This window comes from Lutzomyia longipalpis, chromosome 1 (genome assembly GCF_024334085.1).
Source record: "Lutzomyia longipalpis isolate SR_M1_2022 chromosome 1, ASM2433408v1".
Lineage (NCBI taxonomy): Eukaryota > Metazoa > Arthropoda > Insecta > Diptera > Psychodidae > Lutzomyia > Lutzomyia longipalpis.
Window position 1 is genome coordinate 7532074 of NC_074707.1, and position 13126 is coordinate 7545199.

General features: G+C 35.5%; 1 protein-coding gene across 2 annotated transcripts; it reads right to left on the bottom strand.

Moving 5' to 3' along the window:
* Nucleotides 1–153: 153 nt before the first annotated feature.
* Nucleotides 154–12888, bottom strand: LOC129786435 (uncharacterized). Of its 2 annotated transcripts, none has more exons than XM_055821478.1 (7): nt 12446–12888; nt 6657–6798; nt 5515–6267; nt 3809–5061; nt 3070–3739; nt 2816–2991; nt 154–2739 (listed from the first exon to the last, which is right to left on the bottom strand). In XM_055821478.1, the coding sequence occupies exons 3-7, from the start codon at nt 6200–6202 to the stop codon at nt 2644–2646; spliced, it is 2883 nt and encodes a 960-aa protein (XP_055677453.1). In that variant the 5' UTR covers nt 6203–6267; nt 6657–6798; nt 12446–12888; the 3' UTR covers nt 154–2643. The 2 variants fall into 2 exon arrangements, with proteins under 2 accessions (XP_055677453.1, XP_055677444.1); XM_055821469.1 differs by lacking the exon at nt 12446–12888 and adding an exon at nt 9597–9907.
* Nucleotides 12889–13126: the final 238 nt, after the last annotated feature.

Genomic DNA, 13126 nt, shown 5'->3' on the forward strand with positions numbered 1-13126 from the left:
AGAATTCCACCCCCCTCAATTCAACTAAATACAATGTTTTAGTTGCCAATACACAAAACTCCTCCTTTGGCTTTTGACCCATTTTTCCGATGAAAATACACTTCGGCGCGCAAAATAAAAACAGGGAAGACAACACAGGAAAAAACATTCTCATTGAATATTTTATATTTTTCATTTCTGGTTTATTAATCAGAGATTTCGCTACTTAAACAGTATTAATTTCATGTGAGAGATACTTCTCAATCATACATGGTGCACTGCCCACCATTCCTTTCTATCTCAAAGTGTAAGGGATAGCTAGAAATTTTTATTTTTAATATTATGCTTTATATCAGTTTTTCATTAAAGTCATTTTTTTTAAATCTATAAACTATGAATTTGTAGAATTTTTTTTGCATCATCAAGTACTTCATCAAAAGGATAAATAAAGTAGAGAAAAAATATATATATTTCTCATTTTCTTCTCTCTCTTTTTCTTCATTTTTAAACTACATCATTGGAAAGAAAATACTCATCTTATCAAACGCACTGCATACACGATACCGCTTCCACTGTCCTTTAGATATCCATCATTTTGCGATTATATTTTATACTTTAAAAATCCTCAAATAACACCAAATATATTTTTATATAAAATATTCAGAAAATTATTTTTTTTTTCGATTTTTCTTTTGACCATAATATTATGCTTCTATATAACATTGGTGGTATGGCATCAACGGACATATGAAGAGCAATTAAAATCAACTCTGAACCGCATTCGTAGCGGATCCCGATCATGGCAAATCCACACTAAAAGTCTTCCAATGAACGATTTTAATTGTCATCCGTTAATGCCATGGAGTCTATTATACGTAACTTCCTTCCAGAATAATTGTATATAATCATGTAGGTAGTTATAATAAATCTTCAAATACAATCACTCGGGATCTTTTTTTTTTACTTTTACAACAACGAAAAGGATCGCCATTTGAGGAGAAAGAATAGTTTTATTTTAAAATAATAAAAAAGAAAATCTTTCACGCTTCTATCTAAAATCTATATTTTGTAACGTCTAATTTAGCACAAAAATTAACTTCGGCAATATCTTGATTTTTTTCATTTGTGTCAGACTTCTTCTCGATTTTAATCATTTCACTTTTAATTTCATATTTTTTTCACTTAAATCTTATGCAAAAATTCACATCCATTTCCACGCATTTTATTTCATCTTCAAGACACACCCAAATATCATGTCGTTTACTTTTTTTTTTTTATAAATACGTATATATTTTTAAATGTAAAATCTCCTCTTTTTTATGCTCACCGATATAATTATTGCAAGAAATTGTGCTATTTATGAGCTGGAAGAATTAGTTAGAATAGAACTTTCTTTACTTTTGGAAAAGATTATTTAGCAAAAATATTTTATTTCTTTAGCATTAGCTTAATTTTTATTAAAAGATTTTTTGAAGTAAAAACTGAGAGCAGTACATAATCGATTCTCTAATACCTCTAATTACATGAAGGTTTTATGCAAAGTTCTAAATTTTTTTCTCAAATTCCTTTGAAAATTCAATAAAGATTTTTTTTATACAATATCAATATCTACTAAAAAAATTAATAACTTTTTTTTTAAGTCTTGCAATTTTCAAACTAAATATTCTACCCAATTCTTCCAGGTCAAATATTTAGAAATTACATTACTATATAGTTTGCAGTTATGCTTTTTCTTAGAAATTTGTTTTCAAATTGTATTCTTTTGAATTTTTTTTTCATTCTATAAAAATATTTTCACTTTTTTCCCCCATCTTTATCCAATTGAAAGTTTTTCTCACTGACTTCACTTTTTAGCAGATAAAAAATCATACATTTTTCGCCACGAAATCACTTTTAATCATCATTTTCGTCACTCTCTCTTATACTTTGCTTGTCTCCCTTTCCTCTATATGGTGATCACAGCTCATAAATTACAAAATTACTTCTCACATTTATAGAAGAAAATTAATTTAGGTAATGAAAACGAAAAGAAAATGATTGGGATATCTAACGTGGGTACATTTTGTTTCTTTACAACTGCGGTTATATTTCTTGAAGTACTTTACTATGTTGTTGTATATAGTAGATCATATTAGAATAATTCGAACGATTTTGTAATTTTGTTTCTAATTAATCTACATTAATCTGCCATGTGCACGTAGCACGCAATTTTCGCTTCTTTTTCTTTGCAAAATTGTAAATGTCTCAATTTGTTTTTTTTTATTTAGCATTTGGAAGAATTTATAATGTTCGTCTTCGAAATTTTTTTCAACAAGAAATCTTCAAGTATATATATTTATTATTCACTCGAAACGCATTAGAGTGGATATTAAAATTGATTGGAGGTGTTTTTTTTTTTTAATTCAATAAATCAATTGGTTTTCGATTCTCTCCAAGAGGGAGAAATCTTTTAAAAAGGGAATTTCATGTTGTTTTTCACTCTTTGTTTGTTTTTAAACTATGTAAGAAAGATTCTGTGTATTCAGTATGGTACATACTACTAATATTCCTCATATTTGCGCAATTTTGTACGCATTTCAATTTTTTTTTAAATTTTAAATTGGTAATAACAACTTTTTTCTCTCCCACTACGCGATGGTGTGTGTATCCCACAAAAAATCTAACCTAAACGTGATTTATTTGCCCATTACCTTTGCCCAAGTCTTTACGAAAACAGTCACTTAGAATAGTTGTTCCATTCGATTTATCCGAAGGACAATCCTGATGAATTATTTGAAAGAAAAATATATAAATTAAAAAGAAAAATAACAAAAGGAAAAATTCTTTTGGAACTCACCGTTGAATTGGATGGTGCTTCATTCTTACTTTCCGAATTTTGTCTCTTCAGAGCCCTGTATCGTCGGTACTTTCCCAATGCCGGAAGGATCACGAGCATCCCACCAGAGACTGCTATGAAGAATCCAGCAAAGTAGAAAGACCACTTGTATGTTCCAGTCAAATCAAAGATCCACCCTAAAGGAGATAAATCCAAAAAGAAATTTTAATGCAAAATCGTGTTAAAGGTTATTTTTTTTTCTGGCACACACAAACCTGCAAGGGGTGGACCAACGAGATTAGCAATCCCTTGCACCAGCAGCAACAGTCCATAAGCATTCGTAAATCTCTCCAAGGTGATCAATTCGACCAGAATAATACTGGTAAGTGAATAATTAGCCGCTATAAAGAGTCCAAAGGCCCCAGAAATGGCCGAAAGTGCCTGATAGCTTTGGAGAAGTGGCACAAGTCCAACAACAGCCCCACAGAGTGCCATACAGAGTGCATAGACCAACGTTGGATTCACCCACTTTCTATCCCCAATCCAGCCGAGGCATATCTCCCCAAACATGTTGACAATGCCAATGATTGATATCAGCACAGATGCATCCGTCTCCGAGAATCCAATCCCAATGGCATTGTCTGCCAGATACACATACGGTACATCGTACCATGTGTACAGTAGAAAATTTGATATGGCAAACAGTAAGAATCGTATATCAGTAAAGTGGGAAAAATCCAGGATGTCCACAAAAAGATTCTTAAATTCACTTATCCCATGGTACCACTGTGTCTTCTCCTTTGCGATTGTCGTCATTGAATTTCTATAGATGTCCGGGCATGAGGAGGCCCTCAGGCGATACCTATTTATATTGAGCATGGCCCCACGGTAGGTGAGTGAGTGCCTGTGCATACGGAGATCCTTAAAATATGCCATTGTTGGTTTCTGCAAAAATTCAACACCAAAAATTAAACAAAAGACTTAAATTTCTGCTGGGATCTAAAGTGAACTTACATCGCGATTTTGGTGATTGTCTCTCTTGAGGATGGCCAATAGTTCTTGCTCATTGCCCTGCAGACGGTGTTTACGCGATTGTCCCCGTGGTATGGTTGTGTTGGGGCTACGATCGAGATTCGACGGACTGAGCGCTCCTTCGGGGGACATTGCAGTCGAGAGAGCTTCACTGAAACTCCGCGAATGCACCATCCCCTGATAGTTGTGCAACAGTAGGGCATTTTTGTGTGTCGATAGGAGCTCCAACACCTCCGGCGGTACCTTTTCGCCTGTCCTCACAAAGGTCGGCAGTGCAATGAGAGAACTAAATTGTCGGCAATCATCAGCTTCAAAACTCTTTGCATCAGCCCTCAAGTGGTCATTGCAAAACTCATCGTCAGCATCATGATTTCCCGATCCCGATCCATGCTGATGATTACTCGCAGTTCCACCCGTATTGGTACTATTGCTCATGGAATCCGCCGATATGCCCATCTTGCTCTTGCGAAGTTTCTCCTTTTCACGTGATTTCTTCGCACGGTGGGTCGTCCACTCGAGATCTCGCATCAACATCCCACAAACAGTCATATTGAGGAATACACCAGCGAGAATAAGGGTCGTTCCTCGCCATCCATACTCCTCCAGGAGGACCTGCGTGAGTGGTGCGAAGATGAATGTCCCAATTCCGCTGCCACACACCGATAGTCCCGTGGCAAAGGATCTCCTTTTGTCGAAGTAGTATGCAACTATGACCACCGCGGCCACGTAGCACAAACTCAATCCGAAGCCAGCCAGGATTCCAAATGTAAAAAAAAGCATCTCCATTGAGGTGGAAAATGCCGATATCATAAATCCCGTGGCGGCAAGGATAGAGCCGACTACAGTGACACACCGGCATCCATAGCGATCGGTGAGAAAGGAGGCAATTGGTCCCGATAGGAGGGGCATTGCCATGAAAAGAGATCCAATCCATGCCGTTTTGGCCTTTCCTTCGCGAAAATAATTTAGGAATTCCACAAAAATAACGCCAAAACTGAAGGTGATACCATCGGCAATGAGATTCACCATGAATGCCGCTGCAACAACCACCCACCCCCATCCACCATCGGGTGCTCTCGCTTCGGCATAGTGACCCAGTGAGCTGTTCTCCTCATCCGATGAACTGCTACTACTCGAACCCGATGTACGTGATGTTATACTCCCAACGGGACTGCTGCAGGCACCCTTTCTCTCCTCCGCACCACCCTGAGGTGCATCCTTTGCATTTGATTCTCCTAGGAATAGTATGTATGTATTTTTTTTATGTACATTTTCACTGCAATTTCCTCCCTATTCTCTGTGCTGAATGGGCTTTGAATGTGAGTAATTTTTCAATTTGATCCCCATCAGCTTTTATTTGATGGAAAATTCACGAATTTTTTTATTCTGTATCACCTTAATTTATGAATATTCTTCCGGAACTTGATTATCTCGAGGAAAAACTATTTAAAAACAAACTTTATGACCCATAAAATACGTTTTAGCAGGAAGAAAAATTGAAACTTTTTAAATAAATTAATAAAGCTCGACAAAGAAAATATTTTTGGAACGTTCTAAATGTTTTATAAATCGACATGCCCGAAGATTATGAACCATATTCCTATCTTTTAACACAGAAGTATGGTTCATAATCTTCGGGAGCGTCGAAATAATTTCACATTTAATATTAAAAAAATATTCTTACTCACCTTTGCCCTTCTCCTGCAAAAATTGAACATGTAAAACAGGACGTTCCGGATCCCCGGCTCCACATTGTAAACTCAATCGTGGCTTATCGTGATACTTTTTGTAGAATGACTCTGCTTTGAAACTCTGTGTTGACGGTGATTTAACAATACTCTTGGGCGGCTTTCGCGGATACTTCTCGGTGTGATGCTCAAAAATGAGTAATGGCTTAATTTCTTCACATTTCTCATCACTAACATCAATGGTTGTCTCCTGACTTCCATCACTCTTGCTCCCATGGCAATTACCATCACTGAAAACACTCACACCATCATCTAAGCGCACTGTACCACATTCACTGATCCCCGTTGCAATTTCACTCTCCTCACTTGAGAGAGGATCTCTAGTTTCTGGATCATCAATGGCACCACTTCCCACACTATTGCTTGACGCCAATTTCCTTACATTTTCACCGCCTCCTGTTGCAAGGGTACCACCTTCTGCTCCACCATTTCCCCTATACTGCTGCTCATCTCCACCACTTTGGACTTTTCCACTTCCCGGCGAACCGAGACCATTCCTCCCACTTTGGCTGAAAGGCGTTCGCTGCACGTATTTTCCGCTGCCGTTTGATTTGCTAACACCAGGATTAGTAGAGTAACTAACTGATTGATTGCTGCTATTGTCTTGATGTGGTCTATTGACATCCATTCCGTTAAATCACGGCGAAATTGACGCCTAAATGGATCTAAATGTGGGGCGAGCATGCGGAAAACCTTTGAGAAGAAAAAAAAATAAATCAAAAGATTAACTATTTTCCTCTAATCACAAATTTTCCATTTAGAGAATAATGTATTTCTTTTATTTTTATTTGATGTTTATTCAATAATAAATAATTCATTGTTTTATTTTATTGCAATATATTTTATATAATCTATATTTTATTTACTTAAATATTAGATATGACTATAGAATACAATTACCATTGTATTAAATTTCTTTAAAATGTCTTCAAAATGTGTTTTCATTTTTAGAAAACGCACGAAAAAATGAATTAAGTAATTTCTTTTTGAGTTTATTAACTCCAAAATGTAAAGCTTTTACTTTCTACATAACAAATAAAAAAGAAAAACAATTTTATTTTGCAATATAAAATGAACTTTACCTTTGAACTTGAATCTTTCGGTTTTCTCCTCACAGGTAGACGGAGAATTGGTGAAATCCGATCACCAGGTTTAGAAGCACGTGATACTAGGAGGGCTGCCATGCGGTACGGCACCAAAAATCCCAAACACTTTACACGTTAACTACAATTGAAAAGGAACACAAAAGAATGCATCATAATACGTCATCACGAGATAAACATGAATTTCATCAAATTTATTATTAAGTTGGAAATCATAAAAGAGACAAAAAGTGAATCATTTATTGAATGTACAAAAGTAATAAAGTAAAGAGTAGAATTTCCTCCACGGCGCACTAATATACTAATTGGTCAACAAAAGAGTCGGAAAACACAATGAGATTTATATTTCTTTGGGGCCCCCTTTATTTGCAACGCTTCACATGCGCGGATCTTTAATCCCGCATACAATTGATAAGACACACTCGCAAAGAAAACTTATTAATTGAATTTTTGCCCGTTATATTCACAATTTGAAATTTATCGCATTATTAATGGTTGAATTATATGTTTTATTTTTCTTCTCTTTATAATCCAATGACTTTTTCAATTAACCCCCAGCCGTTGTAGAGCAAATTGCAAAATTACCCATCAGTCTTTTTATTTTTCCACAAATGCAATTATAAAATCCACTCGACATGTCCATAGAGCATTTTGTTCTCATTTCGCGACAGTGCAAAGGATTTACTTTTTCACATGACATAAAATTAATTTATTTGCACAATTTTTTTTTATTTATTTTCAAAAGCACCTCTGGGAGTCATGATAACATTTTTTTCACCTCATATTGAAGTACTTCTGTGTGTGTATCTACGACGCGGGACGGTACAGTCATTCACATAAAAAAAGTAGCAAAATGTTTGCACCTCTTGGGCGCACATTCACAGATTTGCCAAAGTTATTTCACAACTCACAAAATGATAAATTCTTTTTGGCATCAATTCCTTTCTCTCTTAGCTGTTTATGTTTAACCTTATCCCTTCTAAATTCGTTTATTTATTAATATTATTTTTATTTATTTTCTTACGGGTTCCATCCGTTTAGATGATTTCCCCTATTTATTAATATTGTTTTGTATATTTATTGAGGAACTATTGAAGTATCATAATAAGACAAATATCTCAATCGGATGTTTATTCTTAAGATTCTGTATTGGGAATTTCTATTCGATAAATTCCATTCATTTTGTGCTTTGATATTTCATTTAAAAGATACAAATCTATCTTTGTCTGATTGCTTGGTTATTTTTTAAACTTCCTGGAGAATTAGATAAAGGTTCCATATTTCTTTTATTTGAATTTTAATTAAAGCATCACCGGATAAATTCTTTTCAATTAAAGGCAAATTATGTGAAGGATTTATCTAAAAAAATCATTCTTCTTAATCATTTCTATAGAATTTATTATACGTTTGACATATGACCCCATTTCTAATAAATCCATTTGCGCTCTTTATCACACCATGAAGCACATTACAACGTGAATCAATCTCGTCATCACCTTATCAATGAGTTCTTAAGGTTATCAATTTATTTTATTCCATCAAAGTTGTGTCTTCAATTTAGGAATATTTCCTACCGGAATTGAAATATGATTGAATCAGTTTTCTATATAGTTTTATTTAAGCCGCTCTGCTGCATTATATTAAACATAAATCTGTGTGTCCTTCATTTTATTGAGATCATAACCCATATATGAAATATTTTCCCCAACTTTGCACTTTTAGATCCCCTCAATTGATTGTTTAGTTGAGGAGAGTGAAAACGAAAAAAATGTCTCTATTTTTTCCCTCAATTGTGGAGCTGGAAACAGAATAGAATCAACACTAAAAAATTTTATCACTCTCAGAGGCAAAAAGAAGTTTAAAACAAAAAAAAATAGAGGAAGAGAATGAGAGCAATAGAAATGTGAAAAGTTCATCATTCTCGTGGGGATTACACGATTTTTTCACATAATATGAACTTTTATAAAATTTACAGAGGCTGGTGCTCTCTTTTTTTCTGTTATTTATTATTCCACATCATTGAATTCCCATCCCATCTTATCTCCCGGCATGTTGACAAGGAGGGGTGAGCATCATGCGAGCTTTAGTGCTTTTGTGTGTCAAGCGAGAAGCTAAATTTGGAATATATGTATGTACACATAATATACAATTTTCAAACCATCATCGTTTGCTGATAAAACTACACACACAAAACCTCTCAAGGAAATTTCCCATTTTCAACCAAAACTCACACCTCCTGGTTTCCTTTTTGGAAGTTAATCCAAAAGAGAATTTTATCATATGGATATGGCTTTATTTTGTAAATTATGCCTTGAATGATTTCATTTTTGTCTAAAGCCCGGAAAGCTCAAGACAATCACATTTTCCCCATTTGGAAGAAACTTTTAAATATAAAATTGCACGAATATGTGAAACCTTGACTGCATGTTTAAACGTCTTTTGGCATTTTAATTTTCCAAAAAGAAAACTACAAAAGTCTTTTATCCTCCTCCTATAGAGGTGAGTTGAAGAGAAAAAAAAAACAAACAAACAGAAATACAAAATATTTTGAATTTTATGTGAATTGTGACTCCTCAAAAATAATAAAATCTCCCAAACATTAGTGAAGAGGGAGAAAAAAAAGCCAAAGTCACTCTAAAAATAATTCAGAGCAACCCACACATTGGCGTGTTTGCATACAAATCTTCCTCGTTAAATGACTCTGCGTCACATTACATTTAATTGTTATACCATTAACATTTTGCAGCCAGACAAAGAAGAAACAAAATCGAAGCATTTTTTATCATTTGGATTCAGCCGTGCAACCATATTGCATTCAATCAATTGCAACAGAGGAAAATGAACACATTACAAAGTACAACCAAGTGATTCTTTTCTTATTATTGTTTGTCGTTTAATCTGCTGTTTCATTTGTATCACCTGCAACATAACTGATTGGAAGTTTTCTGCATTTTGCACTTTTATCCTTCTCTCTGCACTAAAGAGTAATATCACTAATTAAATCAATTAAATGGAATATATTTAAGTGTTTTTGTTTCACTTCCTAATAGTTCCCTAAATAAATCTCACGCAGCAACACTCAAAACACTCCAAAAAGAAGCGGAGACAGTCTTATCAAAAAGTGGTTGTGGACGAAACCAACCACCAGCCGACACTCTCGATCACTGACTGATCATCGATCACATTAAATTTGAATCTCGCGTCCGAATCCCTCATCGTTGTGTCAGCACAAAACACACAGAGACAACAGAGAGCGAGAGAGAGCCTTTGGGAGAACACCACATACCCTCTGGCAGTGTTGGTTATTTACAAATTTTTATCAGCAAACGACTGATAAAGAAATTTTTGCACGCGAGAATTGATACACCCAGAGGAAGTTGTAGAAAAACATTATCTTCCTATGAGAATTTCGAAAATTCCTCCACAGATTCATGTACTTTTTTTTGTCTGTCTCTCCTTTAAGTACTAGAAGCTGTAAAAAAAATAATTTCCTACAATGTGGTCGAGTGGGACAGATAACGAAGGTCACTTGTTGACCATTTAATTCACAACGCGCGATCATCTTCAAGTGTTTGAGTTGCGTAATGAAACAGCTTCGATGTCAACTTGAACAGTGCGCATGAATGGCATCATCAGCAACCGTAGAGCTTTCCCTATCATTCAAACATACATCATTTTTAACTATTTTCAATCATGCCTGACACATTCCATACATATTCTCTGTACACATCCCGCATTTAAATAATAAATTTCATTGACTTTGTGTTATATTTTTTCTGTGAGATAGAAGAAACAAAGAAGAATGTTAGTCAGGCAGTGAAGAAATATTGATTCAAAAAATAAAGAACAGAATTTAGTGTTTTTAACAATTTTTATTTTATCCAGGCTTTCAGTGAGATTATTTATTAAAACAAAGGGTTAAATATTCTTAATTCAATTTTTCTACAGCCTGATGAAGACAACAGAATTTCTCGAAACGTAATTGATATAGGAAAATGTAACCCTTTAGTGACAGAAAAGTCGGCATAAGAGTTGATCCAACGATTTTGAAAGGGTTCAACACTTAAATAATCAAATAAGAAGATTTTAATGCTACAAAAAAGCTTCCTTTCATGGAAAACCATACTGTATTCTTATAAGAAAAAAGTCATTAAACTCGAAGTAAATAATAAAAAAAACAGATGTTAATAGCTATGTTTCAATTAGTGCACGTGTTTATTAAACATACCTACGTGTATTTTTTTTTCGTATACCCTTAAGAATAAAATATATTCTTATGTTTAATTCTAAGAACAATCAAAATAATCTTCAACCTGTGAGAATTTTTATCTAAATAATGTGCTAAATTTTGCATTAATTCTTCAAATTCTTCATGATTTATCATCTAAATAAAATCTACACAGTCTTATCAGTCAAAGAACTTCTTTGTTCCTAAATTAAACTTATCTCCTTCGAGGTAAACGTGTGTGTGTGGGAAGTCGTAAAAGATAAGAAAAAATATATATTTCTTATGTGTATGTTTCTATGAGAATCAAATTGGGAAATATTTTGCCTTTGAGGATTGATTGGAGAGACAACCACCACCTACTCCATCACCTTCATTTCCCACACAGTTTTGTGGCTGCTGAAGTCGATCAGCTGTTGCCACACCGAGGAAACCACAGCGTTAAAAGTTTCTTCTGCTTCTGGTGTAGAGAGAGCATATTGAGGTGATAGTGCGGGAAGGATCGCGCGAGGATAAAAGTCTTCACACGCGGGGGGTTTCCTAAATGAATTTTCTGGGTGGGTGGATTTTGGCACATGGCCAATTGGATAGAACCTTGACCGTATCCCTGGCATTTGTCATACACTCTCCCACCGTATATAACGTATGCCTGTGACGAAGAAATCGATACTTTCCACAACTTGTATGTACCCTCTCTCATCCCATACCAACTTCCCAAATTATCTTGCATCCCCAATTTGCCCCATTTTGGTTCCTTCATTGTATTCAGCCAGCATCAGATGGGAATCTCTGCTGGGGCCAGCACGATGGGAAATTTGCCTCTCAACACTAATGGGGCAGGCAGATGCAAATGTGAGAAAACTAACTGAAACTATCGCGAGGCAGGCACAATAGAGAGAATAATATATTCTTGGTAGTCTCCGTGGCGCCACTTCCTCACCATTCTTTTCCACGCTCTTTCTCACATTTCTCTGTCTCTCCTTCCTCTGCACGATGTTTTGCAATACTTTTTTTTCTTTCTTTTCCTCAGTGTGGGCTCTGACTGCTTCGCAAAATTACAAGATCAGACGGGGGAACCAATTGTGTGGCGCCAGAGTTATAGTGTCTGCTGTGTCTTTGTGGAAAATAAGCTATCATCAGACCACTCAATTCTCGGAGGGTTCTCTCCTTCCCATTTTTTCGGCAGAGGTGAGTGGACTCTCAATCAATCTCTAGACTGTTGTGTATGTCATCCTTTTTCGAGGTGGTGCTCTGCTGAATTTTGTAGAGAAAAAATAACGTTGTGTGGAAAATTTGGTCACCTCCAAAGAGGACTTTTTGTGCGCCAACGCAATGTGCAGGATTTATCCATTAATCCTGGACGTGTTGGAAATCCCTTACATATCAGGGTAATCCCTAGCAAAAGTACATTCACAGGAGCCTCCTCTCCAGCCGAGGAGAGCCCAAAACGAGACAGGGGAAAGCAATTTTCACGGCCATGAGGATTTGCGAGTGGGGTGGCACGCGATTTGGGAAAATCAATAGGGGTGCTGAGGGGACTTACCAGAACTTTTCTAGATGCTAAAAAACTGCGGCAGTCATTGTACAGCTCTCGTGAAAGATATCGAGGAAAGCAATTAAGTTTTCACTCCCAATTTGATGAGTGGCTCGGACTTTTCTTTCGTTTTTTAATGCACTATTGTTCAAAGGCGAACTTCTTCTTTTCTTTGTGTTTTGTGGGAGAGCACGAATTGGAGTGAACAAAAATTATATTCCACGAAAAGTACTCGCAAGGTAAATTCACGTAAAGACCGTGTGTGTGTGCTGCTAATGTGAAGATTCAATGTGGGATTCGTGTGATTTTTGCGGTACTTTTGCCACCTTTTCCAACACACAAAAATGAACAACGAACAAGAGAAATAAATTGATGAACTTTTTTTCTGCTGCTCGCTCAATTCTCAAGCTGTCAGATTGTGCACTGATAAAAATTTTTCGCTGCAATTGAATGGGTTGCACATTCAAGGGGTAATGAAACTTTGAGATTCTAGGGCAGAATAACTAATATTGCACATTGCACTAATAAATCATATGAAACGCATTTTAAATTGTCGTTCCTTATTGGAATTATAAGACGTTCTTTGAAGAAAAGGAGGAGTCAGGTTTCTAAGATTTTTATAAAAATTTCTTAACGGTTATTAAATTTTTTCTGATTCTCATGACATTCCTATTGGAAATTAAAATATTT

What these genes read in the sequence shown, in the direction of transcription:
- LOC129786435 (XM_055821478.1), bottom strand. Translation starts at nt 6,202, where the DNA reads ATGGATGTCAATAGACCACATCAAGACAATAGCAGCAATCAATCAGTT. An exon ending in ACAATCACCAAAATCGCGAT is followed by an intron (nt 3,740 to 3,808) that starts GTAAGTTCACTT and finishes GAATTTTTGCAG; the next exon opens with AAACCAACAATGGCATATTT. An exon ending in CGTTGGTCCACCCCTTGCAG is followed by an intron (nt 2,992 to 3,069) that starts GTTTGTGTGTGC and finishes TATCTCCTTTAG; the next exon opens with GGTGGATCTTTGATTTGACT.